Source organism: Babylonia areolata, chromosome 10, assembly GCF_041734735.1.
Source record: "Babylonia areolata isolate BAREFJ2019XMU chromosome 10, ASM4173473v1, whole genome shotgun sequence".
In the NCBI taxonomy this organism is placed as follows: domain Eukaryota; kingdom Metazoa; phylum Mollusca; class Gastropoda; order Neogastropoda; family Buccinidae; genus Babylonia; species Babylonia areolata.
Window position 1 is genome coordinate 24,585,592 of NC_134885.1, and position 20,357 is coordinate 24,605,948.

General features: G+C 42.2%; 2 protein-coding genes across 2 annotated transcripts in view; one reads left to right on the forward strand and one right to left on the reverse strand.

Annotated features, from left to right (window-relative positions):
• The first annotated feature begins 155 nt into the window (after window positions 1–155).
• LOC143286905 (innexin-19-like) lies at window positions 156–7,241 on the forward strand. Its single transcript, XM_076594838.1, has 5 exons — window positions 156–176; window positions 2,381–2,596; window positions 3,179–3,605; window positions 4,201–4,364; window positions 5,686–7,241. Exons 1-5 carry the CDS (start codon window positions 174–176, stop codon window positions 6,151–6,153), a joined length of 1,278 nt encoding a protein of 425 aa, XP_076450953.1. The 5' UTR covers window positions 156–173; the 3' UTR covers window positions 6,154–7,241.
• A 3,107-nt stretch (window positions 7,242–10,348) lies between these two features.
• LOC143286906 (kinesin-like protein KIF21A) overlaps window positions 10,349–20,357 on the reverse strand; it is a 112,069-nt gene continuing 102,060 nt past the window's right edge. The window contains 1 exon segment of the mRNA XM_076594839.1: window positions 10,349–15,315. Within this exon segment, the coding sequence (XP_076450954.1) occupies window positions 15,219–15,315 (97 nt within the window). The 3' untranslated portion in view covers window positions 10,349–15,218.

Sequence of the window (20,357 nt, forward strand, 5' to 3'; positions counted from 1 at the left end):
TTCCAGGGCATCCCGCTTTGTGGAAGTTTTGAAGGCCTGAAGAAAGGACCAGTAGAGAAACTTGGCTGGTTGGTTGGTTGACTGATCGCGAAGGTTTGTGTCTTCTTTGTGTCTCGACTATTTTGTGTACGTGCGTGTGTTGTTTGTAGAATTAAGAAGCCTTGGACAACGTGATGGTAGGTACTCTCTCTCTCTCTCTCTCTCTCTCTCTGTGTGTGTGTGTGTGTGCGTTCGTGTGTGTTTATTTGTGTGTGAGGGATGCAGAGAGAGAGGGGGGGAGGGAGGAGAGAGAGAGAGTGCATGTGTGCATTACTTACATTATGATAAAACTCTTTAAATATTTGATATTCAAAGCAAGATATACTGAAAAGGGAAAATACCCGTGATTGAACATATGACCAAAGGGACATTTACTGTGTTCACTGAATTCGGATTTGAAGGTATCCAACTTAGGTCAGCAATATTTCTGCAATCATTCATAGCTATGTAACAAAATTTCAACATTTTGTGAAAACGTTAGTTTCCTTGGCAATCAATTATCGATGTTCTTTTTATTTCTTCAGAATACCTGTTCGATATTATTGCAACATACCTGTAACAGAGACAACTACAGCTGAAAAGTTTTCTGAAACGTTCGTATGTTTCGGTCGCCTTGAGTACACTTAGTGGAAAGAACACTGTGGGTTTTTTTTTTGTTTTTTTTTTTTTTTTTTTTTTTTTTTGCTGCCCCACCATCTGCACCGTTTCAGTGGCATTACTCCCACGCCGCTCATTTAGATTCCCCCATACACAGCCACACCCGGGTTCGTCCGTCGCAGTTCCAGCGTCGGCAGTCCACAGGGAACCATCGATGTTAGGTCGCCAGGAGGCCACACACCAGAGGAGACCCTGCACTGCTGCTGAGTCACTTCGGTGGTGTTCAGTGGTGCCTGTTCTGTTTTAACGTACTTAGGACACCACCTACTGAGCCCCCTACTAACGACAATAATGGCTTAGTCGCGGAGCCAGACTGAGTGAGCGTCCCTCCCAGAGTGGAGACCGCCACCACGTCCCTCAAACAACAGTCCCCCATGAATCTACCGACACTGACGACATTGACAGGACTCACCCCAAGCACGGAAGTGGAGGGGTATCGAAACTGAGGTCACCATGAGAGCAGGGCATGAAAGGCCACAGACTTTGAGACTATTTTGTTTATATTGATGAGGATGAAGGAGCAGGAGGATGACGATGATGATGACGATGTTGCTATAGAGGTCCATTTTGGTTTGGGACTGCGTGACAAGGCTGTACTCTACGCTTCCTGTCATAATGATATCCCGGCGTTAACCAGGCCCGAGAGATACAGACACTTGCAGTGTTGGTCAGGTAATTAGAGCAACACACCCAAAGACGCATCCTTGAAGCGGATGACACTCGACTGTGTGGTCCCAGTCTCCCCATTTAAGCCCACAGCACACTCAACTCTGGGTAGGAGCCGGCCACGGGCCGAAAAACCCACCTCCGCTGGGATTCGAACCCGCGTCCTCCCAGCCGTCAGTCCGCGACGCTAACCACTTCGCCACGGCGGCTGGTATTTGTGGGGTTTTTTTAAAACTCCCTGGAACACTTGCATAATGAATTCTCCGGCGAACCTCGACCCCCTCCACAAACCAGTAAATCATCATTGTTGATTGTTTGATTATAAAACCCAGCTGACAACACTGGGGGACTGAAAACACTATCAATAACGATCTCGGAGGACATGAACATAAACGAAATATAATTACACACAGTTCACAAATTTATTTTCAAAAGCAAGAATACTGCATGCTCCCCGCTCCCCGCCCCCCCCCCCCCCCCCCCCCCGCCCCCCAACACCCCCTCCCCCTCAGTTTCAGTTTCTCAAGGAGGCGTCACTGCGTTCGAACAAATTTTTATATAAAATATACGCTACACCACATCTGTTAAGCAGATGCCTGACCAGCATCATAGCCCAACGCGCTTTGTCAGGCCCTCAGTGCATGCATATATATTTATATACCTATCAGAGTTGATATCGTCTTCAGAATTAATTTTTGCCCGAGACAACACTCTCGTTGCCATGGGTTCTTTTTCAGTGCGTCAAGTGCTTGCTGCACACGGGACCTCGGTTTATCGTCTCCCCCGAATGACTAGACGCTAACTTTGATTTTCCAGCACAAACCTGGGAGAAAGGCGAGAGCGGGATTCGAACCCAGACCCTCAAGTACTCTCTGTATTGGCAGATGAGCGTCTTAACCATTCTGCCACCTTCCGTCTGGGAGCAAAACTTCAAACAGATAAACCTGGCGAACAAAACACAATGCTTAAACAAGAACTTACACCCCACGCTCGTCACCACGTGGATTGGTTGTTTCAGGTTTCGGTGTACACCATGTGGCGACACGACAAAAGCTGGGTTGAGAACTTCCTGTCCTCGTGGACTCCTCTGCTATTGGCTGGGGTGGCCGTGACGTCACTGCTGCTGCGTTACGTCAGGGATCCCATCACGTGCCACTACATTTACCCGAAAGCCAACGAGTACTTCACAGAGTACTGCTTCCAGGAAACGTCTATTATCATGAGGTCTGAGGAGGTGGGTGATGTGACGAATCGTGTGCGTGTTTCACTGAGCTCGGCATGCCTGGTTCCTGTGCATTTTCCTTATCAGTATCGAGCAGTAAGCTGACAAGCCCTGTGAATGAACACACACACACACACACTAACTGAACGCACACATGAGAGAGAGAGAGAGAGAGAGAGAGAGAGAGAGAGAGATCTTAACATATAAAACGTCAGAATGCACCAGTCTTGCAAGAATGTCAATTTAATGCAGCCTTGAGGGGAAATGAAAACAGGGTGGGTGGGGGGGGGGGGGGGGGGGGGGGGGGGGGGGGGATGGAGGGGTATTAGGGGTATTTATAAAGTGCGCCCTACGTCCCAGTCCATACCACAGGGGCCCAGACTGATAACAATTAACATCAAAAAGAGGGGTGGGGGTATTATTGAAAAAAAGATGAATAGATATCACCATAGGGCACAATGATCAGAACTTAAGAACAAAACAAATGTGTCACTGAACAACAAGAAAATATTGCAAATGGATCTAAATATAATTTGGTATTTACAAGGGCAAGTGTCATCGGGATATACATATATATTTTTTTTTCCTCTCAAGTTTACCAAGTTCTGCGACCAGCAATGGCGCCAGGTCAAGTCGAGTGACAACAAAGACCCTTTCGAGACGTGGCCCAAGCAGCGGACCTATCACCAGTGGGTTCCTTTTGCACTCGGCATTGGCGCCATCTTGTGTCTCCTCCCACACCTCTTCTGGCGCGTGCTCACTGCCCTGCTCTGGCTCGACAGCCACGCGCTGGTGCGCGCGCTGGCGGTCAACAACAACCAATCGGCGCCCGGCAACTCCACGGGACGTCACGCGGCGAGCGTTGTTGTTAAAGACAGCGCCCTCGTGGTGGAGGCGGGGCTCAGGGGAGGAAACTGGATGCTGAGCGTGGCCGCCCTTGCGAGGAAGGTTGTGGCGTGTGTGGTGTGCTTCCTCCAGCTGCTGCTGATTGTGGTCTGGTTCAAGCCTCCGCTGGGAGCAGGTAGTTTTCGAGTTTCAGTCTCAGTTTCTCAAGGAGGCATCACTGAGTGCGTTCGGACAAATCATTATACGCTACACCACTGCGATCCGGTGTTTGATAGATGCCTGACAGCAGCATAATCCAACGCGCTTTGTCAGGTGTGTGTGTGTGTGTGTGTGTGTGTGTGTGTGTGCTTACCAGCCTGAGTGGATTTCCTTTGCATAAGTTTGCCAAAAGAACCGTCAACACGTTTGTTGCCACGGGTTCTTTTTCAGTTCGCAAAGTGCGTTCTGCACACGATGACTTCAGTTTATCGTCTGCTGGGACTGGACTAGAATGACCAGATATTCAGTTTGCTTTTCGAGTCATGTCACTGAAACTTGGGAGAAAAGCCGGAGAGAGCCTGCGGGATTCGAACCCAAACCCACATGGCAATCGAATCGGTACTGTTCGGTTCAGTTACTCAAGGAGGCGTCTCTGCATTCGGACAAATCCATATACGGTACACCACATCTGCTAAGCAGATGCCTGAATGACCAGCAGTGTAACCCAACGCGCTTAGCCAGGCCTTGGCGCTGAGATAGGCTTCTTAACCATTCTGTCACCTTGCCCCCAGGTGGTGATGGGGAGAAACGGAATCTGACCTCTGTCAACATCACCGTCCCCCCGGCTCTGGGCGACGTTCCTCTGCCTGTGGACCCCTTCTTCTGCTCCGTGGAGACCACCCAGCGGCAGAACGTCCAGACCATGACTATGCTGTGCCTGTTGCCGCTCAACAAGGTGAGAGACAAATGGTATAAAGAGGGGTAACTCAATCCATTCACAAGGCACACAAAGTAAAGAGTGCATGGTAACTCATTCCATTCACAAGGTACACAAATTTCACATAAATGCTGCTTAAGCTACCGATTCAGCTAGCACACAGGTAAACAAAAAGGTACACTGGAACAAACCCAGACATGTTAATCCTTTGTTCTTCTTGCCTCATTGTTTATCAATTTCAAGGTGAGAGACACTGAGGCAGGGAAGACATGAACTTTCTATTTATGTCCGTGGGATGGGATGAAGGTAGACGGTTGAGTTTCACGGCCCTTTAACTCAGTGAGACCCTGCATGAGGGATGGGATGAAGGTAGATGGTTGAGTTTCACGGCCCTTTAACTCAGTGAGACCCTGTAGTAAGGGCCACGTTGTTCAGGACATAGACACTGGAATTCCCTTAATACTGTCTATGTTCAGGGCTTGGGCCTGGATTTGGTCAATGTTCACTTTTCGAGGGGATGACAGTCTGTCCCACGGGTGGGTGGTATGTCCATCTGGCCTTCCAAAGGGGAGTCCACTCGGCGATATATATAATAATAATAATAATAATAATATATATATATATATATTATTATTCTAAATTTAAAAAAAAAGATATATACTAAACCAAGAGCGTGTAAACGACACACACACACACACACACACACACACGACAAAAAAGATATGTACTAAACCAAGAGCGTGTAAACGACACACACACACACACACACACACACACACACACACACAGAATGAGGAACCGAGGGCATGCATTACTAAGCGTGCATTAAGACTGAAAAATACACACGGGACTTCAGTCAGGAACGTCACTGAACAATGCAACGCCCATTTCCTTCAGACCACGTCGGTAGATGTCTGACTGATGGATTTGATGTGTGGACGGTCATGCCAAACAAAGGCTCTAATCTGATTACAGTGCCGCCACTCAAACAAGAAAGAGTATACAGGCTGCATCATTACGTGGTACTGCAAAGACATGAAACCGTGATGGGTTCGGAAGATTTTGCAAAGTGTAGAGTAAAAAGAAAGAAATTCGTTAATTACCATGGCTCTCGTCGAAACACACTGAACTGCTGTAGATTTGAAAATCATTACTTTTGTAACGGGAAGCAGTTAGTCTTTTTACTGTTTTTTTTTTTTTATCATTATTGTTATTAGTGGTAGTAGTATTGTTGGTGTACTTGTTGATATAAAGAAGAATTTTGGATGTGCTACTGTATTCTAATTTGAAAAGAAAAAAAAAGAGCCACCTCATACCAAGAGACGTAAAATGTCTGCAGATGTTCGTCAAAACCTTCGTCTTCCTCTTTTACGCCTTCCTCCTCCTCTTCCTCCTCTGCCTGTGGGATGTTTTCTATTGGCTGGGACGACTGTATCTGCCACGCCTCCGAGATGTCACTCTGCTCCGCAACCTGTCAATCAGCAGCCAGTCGGAGGGAGGCAGCACAGACTCCGCCCACATCCCTGACTTCCTGCAGGCCCTGGGGCCGGACGGTCGCCTGGTGCTGGCCCTGGTCGCTGACCACTGCGGACCTGTGGTGACCCTGCACTTCACCAGTCAGCTGTGGAAGGCTTTCTACTACTCTTTCACTGCGGCGTCTGGTCCCGCCCCTCTGTCTCCGGCCACGCCTGTGGGGTGTGTGGGCGGAAGTGCTAACCATGATGGTGCCGACATCCAACTGGAAGCTGTCAACCAGCCGCCACACACGCACGACTGCGACACTGCCAAGCTGTGCGAAGATGTTTAGGCAAAGAAGAGACTGGAGAAATAAAGAGAAGAGTTACCTTTATAAGCGGCGAGGTTGCTTAGCTCTTTAAAAGGTCGTAGTCTTTTATACGAGATTGCTCAGCTCTTAACACGTCTACGTTGCTAGTGGCTGGCGAGTCATAATCATAATAGTAAAAGATATAGTATGATATTGGTATCGGATATACGTGTGTTTACTGCCTATCATAATAATAAAGAAGAAAACATCATTATATCTAGTAAACATGTATATATATATATATATATATAAATATATATATATATATATATATTATGATATCTAGTACAAAATATGTACTTGCTGCCACTATCACATCCTTACATGGGCTAATTGTTGAAGAAGTCAACCGTACATCTATTGTTTATGTCAAAATACTGGAAGATGGAGACAAATTATAAGAAAATATTAATGAGAAAGAGACATCGGCGCGAATGTTAAATACAGGTTAAAAAAAAAAAAAAAAATCATGAGAGAGAGAGAGCACATTGAAGAAATACATAATTTTGACTTTTGGAACTTTGGTATCTCCCATACTTAACGTTGAAGTCTATTTTGGCATTTTATCTGGAACTGAAACCATAAATGACTGTAAAAAAAAAAGATTATTACAGCAGTCATATTTCAGTGTCTCAGTCATCAAGCAGTGGTCTCTGAGGTATGTCGATGAAACAATTTTGTGACTTTTTTTCGCTCTCTCTCTCTCAAACGAGCAGTCCGATTTATTGCGTCTTTTTGGCATGCCCCATGATTTAGTTATTTGAAAAATCTTAGACTGAGAAATCTGTCACTGTCCTTGTTCTTCGATTTCAAGTTGTTTTTTCTTAACTGTACCGTTTATAATAATGGGCTATTTGATCATTATTTCGAGTTTGATTTTGGCTGCATGTAGTTATCATTCATAATTACAATGAATGTGCCTGTATAGCTTTTTTTGGAATTATGGTTTTTAAGATTATAAAAAAAAAAAAGAAAAGAAATGTAAGCATTAACTAACGTTTTTTTTATGCCCCAAAAATCACGCGTGATTTCACGTTGGAGTCTAATAAATTCATATGTAGATTTCCGCTCTCAACGTGTACCACGTGTGTGTGTGTGTGTTGGCAGCACAGCACAGGGCGAATCAGGGTTGCGCTGTTTTCACTTCAGTTCTTCTCATGCATCAGTACACAATAATGTGAAGGCAACCAGTTCAATGTGAGACAAACAAAACCAAAAAAACACCATGATCTTTGGTGGTTTTTATGTCCATGTGGAGTGATGGCCTAGAGGTAACGCGTCCGCGTAGGAAGAAAGAGAATCTGAGCGCGCTGGTTCGAATCACGGCTCAGCCGCCGATATTTTCTCCACCTGCACTAGACCTTGAGTGGTGGTCTGGACGCTAGTCATTCGGATGAGACGATAAATCGAGGTCCCGCGTACAACATGCACTTGACTCCAATTTTTTCCTCACTCCACCCAGGCGTGTATGGGTACCTGACTATGGTTTGGGAAGGTGAACAGGGCGGGGGTCACAGAAAGCTGTGAAAGAAAAAAAAGAGAAGAAATCTCCAACTCTGAAGAAATGGAATTGTAAGTTCATCATATGTCAGGAAAAAAATGCTGATTGCACACACACACACACACACAAACACACACACTTTTACATGTATACACAATAAATGCACACATTAACAAGCAAACACATAATATAATAAAAATTAACACACACACAGACAAAGAATCCGGCAAATACTTCACATCCACACACACACACAGCGTGCATGTAAGACTTGTACTCAAAGCCAGGACAATTCTTTTTTTAACAAAAATATCTTTAATCCATGTAACTCACAGCACCGTTCTACATCAGCCACGGACAACACATCTGCAAACATCCTCCAAGATTCGTCCAACACAAAACTCCATCAACACAATGGCATCATCCACTTTTCACCCCACACCAACTTGCTTCCTCCACTTTTGTCATCATCAGAATTCCCCAAGACGATCCGGTCTTCTCTCTCAGCCACTTTCACCAAACTCAAGTCAGAAAGCTCACTTTCAGCTGTGTAACCGACTATAAAAAAACAAACAAACAAAAAAAACAAAAAAACCTAACAGACTGTTCTGCTATTACCCCTAAATATCAAACGTTATTAGTTTCTGCTCATTTTCCAAACAGTTGGTCGCTATCCCGGTCCTGTTCTCTATGTAACCCTCTCCCATCTTTCTACTTCTCCCTATTCCCCATAAAAGCCATGCACATCTTCCATCCCCTTCTCATTTTACTTCAGTTTCTTTTTCTTCTTTTCTTTAAACACAAGTCCCCCTCCACCCCCAAAACATCGTTCATGGGAATTAATGGCATCTTTTACACTATTTTTTTTTGGGGGGGGGGAGTTGCAACAGTTCAAACCATGCAACCCAAGAAAAAAGCAAGCACAATCAATGAAGCATACAAAAGGGGGAAAAGTTTCTTTCAAAATACTCCATCCCATGAATTCTTTCCTCCCCTAACACCAACATTTTTTTTTTAAGTCTAGGCTTTAGATTTGAGTCTAAAAATGTTGGCTTTCCCTCTGAAGGTCAAGATTTTGTGCTGCTTATTAAGCACGAAAGCCAATACATTGTTAACCTCAATTCTACAGCCCAAACAATCTCTCACGATTAAAGAGAATTTTAAGTATTTGGTAAAATCTTACTGGGAAAGTTGAATAATCCAAAATGTGAATGGGGGGAGGGGGGGGGGGGGGGAGAAAATAAAAAAGATATGGGTTGGGATTTGGGGGGTTGGGGTGGTTGGGGCAGGCACGGGAGGGGGCATCCTCAAAAATTCCATTTTCAGCCATATTCATATGTCAACCATCACACACACTCACGGATGCTCATCATGGGTCCATCTGAATCAACCTCCCTCTGAAAAAAATCAGAAACCCGACCAAGCGCTGGATGAACTCTTGGCAACACTCCCGGCAGATGGAGATGTAACTTGAGGTCAGATATTTGCAGACTAGATACACAGGTCACCGTACACCAGTTATTTTGATCTGTTGAAGCAGAGCTTATATTGATTGACTACCGGTACATGATTGTATATATTGACTGTGTATACAAGATTACCTGTCGTTCTACATACATAAGCATGAATAAAAAATCCAGCCAATAATTTACCATAAATGACAGATCTAAGACAAGAGACAATTCAAAGTGGAATTCCCAAAACAATGGAGACATTTCACACGTTTGCAATAAAATGCATGCATACCTATTCCAGGTATATATATGTTGTTACCTTCTGTGATTATACAAAAAACAAAAAATCCCAAAAACTCAAAAATAATATACACACAAAAATTGGCAGAGACAGTCACATTTTCACTTTGCTGATGGAATGAGAAATGTGTAGTCAGCTGTTGATCCCACACAGTATGTCATTCCACTTGTCTGATATTTGATGATGCACAGTATGTCTGTCATTTGAAGAACGACATTTTAAACTCAAAAGGCATACTAATCTCAATCCATCACTTCACATTTTAGTAATGGACTGAACAAGATAAGGAAAAACAACCTGCAAAACAAAACACACCTCTATTGGACCAAATCAAAAACAAACACAAAAAGAAATAATATCATAACAAATTTCAAAGGAATTTTTTTCCCTAAAATTACGTTTATCTAACATGCTGACCGTGACCCACTAGTGCTGACTCCGGCAGGGAGTCCGATTCCTATCCTGTGCAAACTACTATTCGCCTATGCGGAGAAAACGAAAGTAGCTACGGCCGATAACCTCCCGGAAGTAGGTTACCTCCCCTCTATATCCCTGACTAGCTTCCTCTTTTGAATAAATTTCTGTCTGGAGCTTTATGAAGTGTGTGTGTGGTCCTCTAACACTTGACTCTTACACAAGACCTGCCTACAGGAGTGGCAAGCAGTATGCAAGTTTCATATTGAATAACACACGACTAATGAATTGAAATGAAAAATTCATGGATAAGATTTCTTTTAAGCACAGATCTGTACAAATCATAACCATTCTAATAACCCGTAAGGATGAAATAACTTTACGCTCAATTTGTAACAAACAAAAAGGTTGAGCTTATACACTCTGAATTCTAACAAGTAATCACAAAAAAACAAAACAAAAAAAACCCAAAACCCCCCACCTAACCCCCCACCTAACCCCCCCCCCCACCACTTTGCAATCTTGGCATTTATTATGAAGAAGGGGAAAAAAAAAGAAGTAAATCATGATTATGGGATAAAGTTTGGGGGGGGGGGGGGGGGGGGAATACACAAAGGCTGACCAGTAAGAGTCCTGGATAATATCATGATACTGAGGTCTGTGGAAAGGAGCGCCGTCCAAATGCAATTCTTCACCCCACCGACACAATACATTGATGCTTTCTGAACAAAGTCAATGCCAAGACAAGGACAAGAAACAACAAGCTTTTGACATATCTTCTCCATTTCAAACCTACCCAACCCTACCTTTGGCAATGAACACACACACACACACACACACAAAGCCCAGAAGGTAAGGCTGTAACTAGGGAATGTAACTTGACATCAACAAACGCCGGGTCTCTGGCATTAAACACCTATTGAAAACATAATCAACAAGTAGATTTTTGTTGGATGATTAATATCTAAAAAAATAAAAAATAAAAAAAATAAAAAATTGGTACTTTGATATAAATCAACCACAACATGGAATGCAGAAAAGGGATGCATGAAAATCAAGTCTGTGAATGATGATCTGTGAATATCACACACACACACACACACACACAACCCCACCCCCCTCCCCCTCCCACACACACATCAACACACTGTTTTGGTCATTCTGATGCCTGCCATCACCTCTTCAGGCTTGGTGTGTATTTTTTTTTTTTTTTAAATAAAAGCAAAAATTTATTCTCGAGATCTTCATACAGGAGTTTCACTGCCCTTGGAAAACTGTTGGGTTTTTTTTTCTTTTCAGACAGACATCCTATGACTTGTACACTTTATTCATAATATACATATACTTCCTTTAAATTTTTCAAAATTTTTTTTATACAGTTTGGTTTATGAAAGCTACAACTGATATAACGTACATAAATAAGAGAAAATCTGTTACAATTTCTTTACCATACACTCCACTTTGTTGAGATATCAACATGTAAAATTTGACAAAAGAAAAAAAAAGAGTACCATACACAGGAACACTCTGTGTCCATAAGAAAAAACTCCTTGAATACAAAGCTAGAACAAAACAAATAAGTAAATAATCAAATAGATTTTGATACACGAATACAGACAAAATATAAAAAGATGACAAATCTTCACAGTAAAGATAAGAGGAAACATTTCCTTCTGTCTCCTCCGACATGCATACTGCAGACTTGACCTCAAAGAAAAGAGTGTGTACAATCCAGACAGCTGGGCTAACTTCTGCATGAAGCCCAGTAAGTACATCAGTCAGCAAGACTGGAGACAATCAACAAGGGACTCTTCCTTCTTTTTCGTCGTGGGCTGCAATTCCCACATACACTCACTGTGTACGAGTGTGCCTGTACATATATGGACATTTTTACCCTGCCATGCAGGCAACCATATCCCATTTTCTGGGGTTGAGTATGCTGCTTGTATTCCTTGTTTCCATAACAGAAGAATGCTGGCATGGATTATTGAATCTTTAATGTGTGTATTTTACCTTTTGCATGCATTTTCAATACACACTAAATTTCAGGCACTAGCAGGTCTGCACATATGTTGACCTGAGAGACAGACAAATCTTAACCCTTCACCCACCAGGTGTAGCAAAACTGGGGATCTAACTCAGGAAACTTCATTGTGGACTTTATTGATAGCAAGCTGCAACCACCACCGGCGTAAGTTAAAGTTCGGACAGTTTTTGTAAGTTTAGAAGAACAGACATGCTTGTGGTGGAGGTGGCGTGAAAAGCTGTGGGAGGGGAGGGGGTGGGGGTGGGGGGTCTGTTATTAATGTATGTTATTTATTTACTGAATGAGGTTTTTCAGGATAAAGTACCCTCTTTGTCAGACATCCTCCACTTTTTCTTCTCTTAAAATGAAAACTCATTTCCCTGGACATTTCCCCTGACTGTACTGAGGAGACTGTTGCTGGCATTGTCTGTCCTCCATACATAATTCTGATGGTGTCTGTCATATCACAGCCCACGGCACAACAAAAATTTAAGTCTCCATGAACAGTGTGTACAAAAAAAAAAAGAAAAAAAAAAGAAGAAAAGAATAAACAAACAAAAAGAAAACATCACACTGTGGAACAAGAATCATGACACAGGAACAATTTCATAACATGACAAAATCAACTGATAAAGTGGTCTGTGTCCATTATTCACTGTCTGCCAGGCAAGTTAACGGAACAACAGGAATAGCTGGGGTTTTTTTAGCAAGAAGGAATGCACCACAGCAGCACATACAACATAATACAGTCTTGTGATTCTGAGGGGGAAAAGTTCATGATGGGTATTTTGGCCGCAGCAGTAGCTGGAAATGCCTTGGTCCAGCTTTAAGTATTTTTTTTTCTTTTCTTTTTTTTCCTTTAAAAAAAAACCACCACCAAACTTTCAGCATGGGACAACATGATAATGGTTTCAAGCATCTTTGAAACCTTTTGCTACACAAGTCCATTCTGCAACTTCCCCAAAATTCTAATGACTAACGCAAGACTATTTGATCAAATATACTACTGACAAATGCAGGACTAATTGTTTATATATATTCCACGATTTAAAACTGCCTAACCAGTTACATAATCCCTGAATTTTTCCACTTCATTCCCCCCCGCCCAACCCCCACCCCCACCCCCCCATGTCACTCTCCAGCATCACACACACCATCACCTGTTTCCCTCTCTCTACTTGTCTGATGTCAATCCATAAGCTTTCTACAGAAATCCAAAGATGGAATGTCAACCTTGACAAATGTCTAAAAGCTAGCAACTCACCAAAACACACACTCAGAGACCTTCAGTCTGAATCATTACTGACTTTTTTCTTTTTCTTTTTTTTTTTTAAATATGTGAATAGATCCTCAGTGATGCACCACATGTACATGTGACCAGATGAAAGCAAGTAGAATAAACAATCCTTCCGACATCCAAGGCAATGCCGACCAAGGTAAGAAAACAAAAACAATTTTGACGGAATGTCTACACACAATAACAACCACCCAGGAATATCAAGTTCACCTTTTGGCAGCAAAAACTGGGGAAATATAAATGTCTGTCCCACGGAACATATGTGCATGGGAAAACAAAACCACCTGAAAACAACTCGTGATCCACTTCACAGGTTACTTAGGTTCAGCTCTGTCGAAGCATGCCTATCTGTGACTAATAATGTGAACATCTATCATCAAAAGAAATAACCCTTTTTCCCACTGATAATTCTCACCAGCAGCCATAACTGAGCTTCTCACTTTGCTTTGTGAATTTCTCTCTTCTTCCTCATTTCTTACAAACACCAAACAAAAAATAAATCAACAGTTTCACACAACAAAACCACCAAAGTTCTCACCAATGTTGGTTGTTTTTTTTTTGGCAACAGTGTGTAACCATGCAGCAGTTGTAAGAGACTGAATAAACTATATATGAAATAAATCATCTGCACTTTAACCCTCTCTCATACCAAACTTCAGCTGGCAGAACATGCATCTCTGCATCTCAAGAACCAAACAAACAGCCTTTATGGAAAGCCCACCATGCTCTGGGTTCATACTGAGTTGATCTGTCAGGGGATAAGAACAGAGATGCTTGCAGCATTGATTTGAAAAGATCAATGTCTCCAAAGGGTGAACCGTCCTTTGGCTAGACACATCATGATCAATGTCTCCAAAGGGTGAACCGTCCTTTGGCTAGACACATCATGGACATGCCTTTCTTTTCTATATTCTATTTTGTGTCATTTATTTACCAATTTCTTTCTTTCTTTTATTTCAGTTTTGTTTTCATTTACTAAATCAATTTATCAATAACTTAATTAATCTATTCATTTACTTTTGTATCTTATTTTACTTCATTTATTTTTTATTTTTCCTCAAGGACTGATAAAGCACATTGGGTTACGCTGCTGGTCAGGCATCTGCTTAGCAGATGTGTTGTAGCGTATATGGATTTGTCTGAACGCAGTGACACATCCTTGAGTAACTGAACTAAATTGCAGCCCATGCCCAAGAAATCTTTGGTTGTGACAGCTCTTTCCTGTCACCAGAACCAAAATTTCCTTGGCCAAGAGATTGGGTCCGCCCCTATGAATCGACTTTCCTCAACGTAAACGCTACCCATGCAGGTTTCTGAGTGTAATCTCTGCAAGGTCACAAGATAATGGACTGGACTGACCTTCTAGATGAAAGTCTGCCATAACACACAGCCTTCCCTCTCCAAGAAAGGCATGGAATGTCATCCACCTCTCGAAAAACAAGAATGTAACATATGAATAATAAATTTCAACAATGTCATAACAAAATATATCAATCAAGTAGTCTATTTCAATAGCTACATAAATATGCTAACAGCTAAATATGATGCAAAAAAAAAGAAGAAAAAAAGATTATAAAAAAAAGAAATAAATACAATCAAACATCACAGAGGACAGCGTCAATGAAGATGGTGCACACAACAACTTGATCTCACTGTAGCTCTCTGGTCCACATCAAACACTGAAACCCCTGCCCCATCCCCCCCTCTCCTCACCACACCCACCCATCAGTTCAAACCCACCCACCCCCCAATCTAGGGCTGGACACCAGCTCAGGAACTAACCTTCAACTCACAAATCCAACAGTCCTGACTGACACTGGTTTGTTGTCCATGTGCCCCCTCCTAACAGGAACTTCCCGGTATCAGAAAGACACACGACTCCGCCAAATGAACGATTTGTATGCTTCATCCTCTGAAGTATTCCATGCTCCATGCTCTGTATGATCGCACACTCCGTTCGCCAAGCGATTCCACGCTTCGTTCTCTGCTGCATGCTCCTCCCATTCACAGGCAGGGCGGGTGCTGTGATAAAAACTTCAGCCCCACCCTTTGTGTCACTGAGAACTGACGCTCATCTTGTCGTCATTGATGTCGGAGCTGTCCGAGGGGTCTTGACTGGTGCGAGGCTTCCACATGGCCACTGTGCGGTCACTGTGAACGTCCGGAGAGGGAGGGAGGGAGGGAAGGGGGAAGAGGTGGCAGCAGCAGCAACGATGATGGCAAAGCACAAGCACCATGGAGGGGCAGAGAGGAAGCAAAAAAAAGAAACAAAAAATTAAATCAAAACAAAACAAAACAACACCTGCTCTTTATATTAATCAAACACACGAAAGCAAAGCAAAAAAACAAAAACAACAAGATTTCTTCTTTTTTCTTTTTTTTTTTAAAGCCAATTCTTTTTCTTCTTTTTTTTAAACATTACTAAAAATATAGTTTATTAAAGGCAAAAACGAATGTGTGTGTGTGTAAATTGAAAGCAACTTAAATTTAAAAGCAGTTTAGAAAAAAAACAACCTAAGAAATAACAAAGAAAAAAAAGATTGAAAAAAAGAGAAAAAACTCAAAAAGAACAAGATGGAAGAGAAGGAAAAAGCGAAGACAGTAGGATTAATAACAACCAAACCCAAAGTGAACTGTTAAAAATGACTAAAAGATAAAACAAAGGGTTACTACATGTGCACAAAAGCATGACTACATACTTGAAGCATATCTTCACACACAGACACAGAGCTTCTTTAAAGTTACAAAAATCCTGGGGGTACCAGGAGCTCTTTTACCATATTTTGGGGATCCCAGTCTGTCTTCAGAGGATCAGTTGAATGATGCTGATGATATGGGTACTTATATAGCGCCTGTCCTCAGTAGGAGACCAAGGTCTAAGCGCTTATCGAACACGGGAAACATTTGCACCACAGGCTGCCTACCTGGGTAGAGCCAGCTAACAGCTGCCACTGGGCGCTCATCATTCGTTTTTCATGTGTCATTGAATCAGGTTCCAGTCTCACACATACACACACACAGAGGCATGTAATATTTTATGTGCATGACTGTGGGGTTTTTTGTGTGCGTTTATTTACCCCTACATGGATGTAGCCATACTCCGTTTTGCGGGGGTGTGCATACTGGGTATGTTCTTGTTTCCATAACCCATCGAACACTGACATGGATTATAGAATGTTCAATGTATGAATTTGAGCTTCTGCATGCATATACACATGAAGGAGATTCATGCACCAGCAGGTTTGCACATATCTTGACTTGGGAGACTGGAAAAATATTAACCCCGATACATACCAGGTGCGACAGGGATCAAACTCCGAAAACTCTGGCGAGAATCCAGCGCTCTAACCATTTGACCACCGCACCCATCTGAATGCTGCACACTCTCATCAAATCTGCTGTGCTACACACATACAGAGGCTGGTATACCTTCTGGTCACATGCAACTATCATGATTTCTGGCCCAAGGAGTGGCCAAGGGAAGCAACTCTTCTTTGTAGCAGATGATCCTTGCACCAGACTGGAGATCATAACATGATTTTCACTCTTTTTTCAAGTAGTCATTCTTGGAACTCTTCTTTGTAGATGACGATCCTAACGTCAGACTAAAGATTGTAGCATGATTTTCACTCATTTTTACATGGTCGTTTAGGAATTTTTGCATTGTCCCAGGGACTTAATTGATGAGCAGGTAGTGTGTCCTTTCTATTCTCAAAGCGTCAGAGATGTTATGCGTTAACAGAAGCCCTGGTAAACAACACGTCTTTTGGTGAACATTGTTAATCCATTCGACCCTGGGAACTTTACTGTCTTGGCAGGCTTCCCTGCAATTTTGATGTGGAAAGGCTCTAAAAATAAATATGAAATTGACTGATTTTTTCCCTTCAAACTGACCCATGCTGACAGTACCAGCGGATATACTGTAGAAGTTAGTTCCCTTTGCTTGCAGTTTATGCATGTAGTGTAGGGAGGAATGTGGAAACCTATTTAATGAAATGAATTTCAATGCCCTAGCAATGCTCCAGTGCAGGGCTGAATGAGTTAATGTTATTTGTTAAAGGACTACACTCCTTAGACACACAAGTCATAAAACCAAGATGGCATGGCTCTGTGCTTCTCTAGAATTTAGAACAACAGATTTTCTTCCAGATTTAAGCTAATTTAACGACCTTTCATTGGTACCTTTTTTTTTTCTTTTTTTTTGTGTGTGCTTGGCAATAAGTGTGCATGTTTATCTGTATAAATGTGTGCATTTGTGTGTGTGTGCAGGTGGATAGGTCTATGTGCAAATATGTGTGCAAATAATTGTACGTGCACACATGTATTTTCATCTTTGGAAGTATTCAAGTCATCAACCACCCTGTCTTTATTTTTCAGCAGCAACAACAACAACAAAAGAAAAAGAAATGAATTTAATAAATAAATATAAACAAATTAATGTAACACAACAGAACAGAATTCTGTCCCCCCCCCACCCCCCCAATGTCCTGAACGAACCAAAGCCTTATCATCACCTGTTCGGGGGAAAAAAAAGAACTATGATATATCTCCAGTTGATACCATTACTAAACTATCATGGTGTCAACATTTGCCGAGGGAAGCAAGCTAACAAGCAAACGAGTACAAGTTTGTGAACACGTTAGCAGGCAAGAAAAGCATGTGTGTGAATAAGTGAGTGAGAAAGCATGTCGGCAGCACTCCAATCAGTCAGTCACACTGCTAAGACTGTTCTTTCACCTTCAAAACTCGTGCAACTTCTCTATACACACTTTAAGTACGATAGTCAGCTGTGCCTGACAATGACCACCAGAACAGCTGAGGTGGCAACTGCTGTCCCAGCTATCTGGGTTAGAATTTGATTATACTGGAGCGTGTCTTGCCCAGGTTATCAAAATCTTCACTCTCTCGGCCAAGAGGGCTTTGGATGGTTGGTGTTGGGATGGTCCCCCAAAGCCAACTAAACCCCAAGGCTGCAGCACTAAGAACCATATAAGTACCATACATGACAGCTGAAAACACCCCACTGCATCTACTAAAAAAAATATTATATTTTTTAAAAGACACACGAAGACAAGGGAATGGGAGAGAGGCCAATGCTCATATACTACTGACTGGAGGTACTCAGACTTTCACATGTCTTTAGTTCATAGAAGCAACAGGATTATCACCTTTCCCCTTCAACATGGACAGGAAGATATGTAGCTGGGGAAGAGAGAGAAGATTTAAAAATGAAACACAAGGATGACAATTCGAAACCATGAGGGAAAGTGTCAACTTCAAAATGGTGAAGGCCCTCTGTGTCTTCTCTCTTTGTCTCCCCGATTTTCCCGTGTATTCCTTCAAATCCCTCTTTGTTAGACAGGTGTTGCAAAAATCCCTGTTTACTCAGGTTTGGTGTTGTAGAAACCCCTGTGTCTCAGGTGTTGCAAAAACCTGCTTGTTAGACTCAGATGTTTGTTTGACTTACACGTGGCAATAATCCCTGTTTCTTGCACTGTCATGTTGCAATTTTTCTCTCTGACGTAAGATGCACACAATCTGTGCTCATACAGAGACCAAAGTTGACAGCTGTAGCCTGACTGTTTTATCCCAACATCTTCACCTCTTTGCACCACTTCCTTGGTTCATGCAAGCGGGACACCATCTGTCAGCTCTTTCTCTCTCTTTCTCTCACACACACACCCCCTCAAAGACAACTCAAGTTCCTCACAAAATCACACCACACATACCTTTTGGAAAACACAAACACACATATAAACGGGAAAAAAAGACAAAACAAAAAACTGACTGGGGAATGAACAAAGATGGAAGCAGTGAATCAGTGAAGGGAAGGAATCAGGTAAAATGCATGCTCTCTCTCTCAGTCTCACTCTCACCCTTGCAGCAAAGAAAAACAAAACAAAAACAGACCACAAAGAGCCATGCTAACACACCAAATACTTTCATTTCTTTTCTTTGTTTGTTTTTTCTTTTTCACTCAAAATGAACCACAAAAGCAAACATGGGTTTAAATCAGAGTAATGATAAATTAGAGCTTGGTCACAGCAACATGTATCACATCCTTTTCATGAACCAATGTCAATAATAAACAAAGCATCATCACCCGCTTTTGAACTGAAGGTTTTGAACGGAGTGCCACGGTGCACTGTCATCACGCCGCACATACTGTATGCACTTGATACCACACCACATTCAAACACAGGATAAAATTATCACATACAGCATCATGGCAGTCAAAGTTAAGGGGTAACCACAATACTGCACCGAATGTAACACACACACACACACACACAGAATGACTTGCAAGCAGTCAATTCACCGTAATGCTGGAGTGATCTTTTTATACAATGATGGCCTGACATAAAAAAGAGCAAAAAAAAGGTGCTCCAGATATTCACTGCCATGCTCAAGCAACAATTATTTTCATTAGCAAATTCCTTTTTGGAACTCTTTGTTGATTCTCTGTGGTAATGCTACCAAATATAAGAGCGACTTGTTCTGCACATTTTTTCCCAAAACATCAGTAGACAAAACAGATTTTCTTTTTTTTTCTCTTTAAAAAAATTGTTTTCAATGTTTATATTTGTCACCACTTTGATTTTGCTTCTTGCCACAATTTTATTCCAAGTGGTAGAGTACAGCAGTATATCTAAATAACATCAAATTACCACTGCCGAGTTGAGTTGCCCTGCAGTTTCAATCATTCTACATATCATCAAATGACTAGCAAATGCTTCACAATTGGTGCATTGGGAGTTTCATGCACTACTGGTTTACTACAGAATGTTTCTGCCATGATGTGTGCTGCTATGTGACACACATAGCCAGGCCACACAAAGACACAGACACACACACTGAGATCTGCAAATAGCTTGCTGATATGGAAACAAAACACGTGACAACACACACATCTCTCACACAACTGCACGGACAGCTGACATCAAATGCTGTTTTATACTGCACAAAGTGACAAGATTTGGCAGATTATGGGGGGAAAAAAGACTGCAGCCACTGAAAACCGGGGCAAATACAAGGAAAAAGAAACCGTGACTCTGCACAAAGTGACAAGATGTGGCAGATTATGGGGGGAAAAACCCAGAAAACAAAGACTGCAGCCACTGATAACCGGGGTAAGTACAAGGAAAAAAAACAGGAGCTTTGTATATTTCTTCTGTGACAGTGAAAGAACAGCA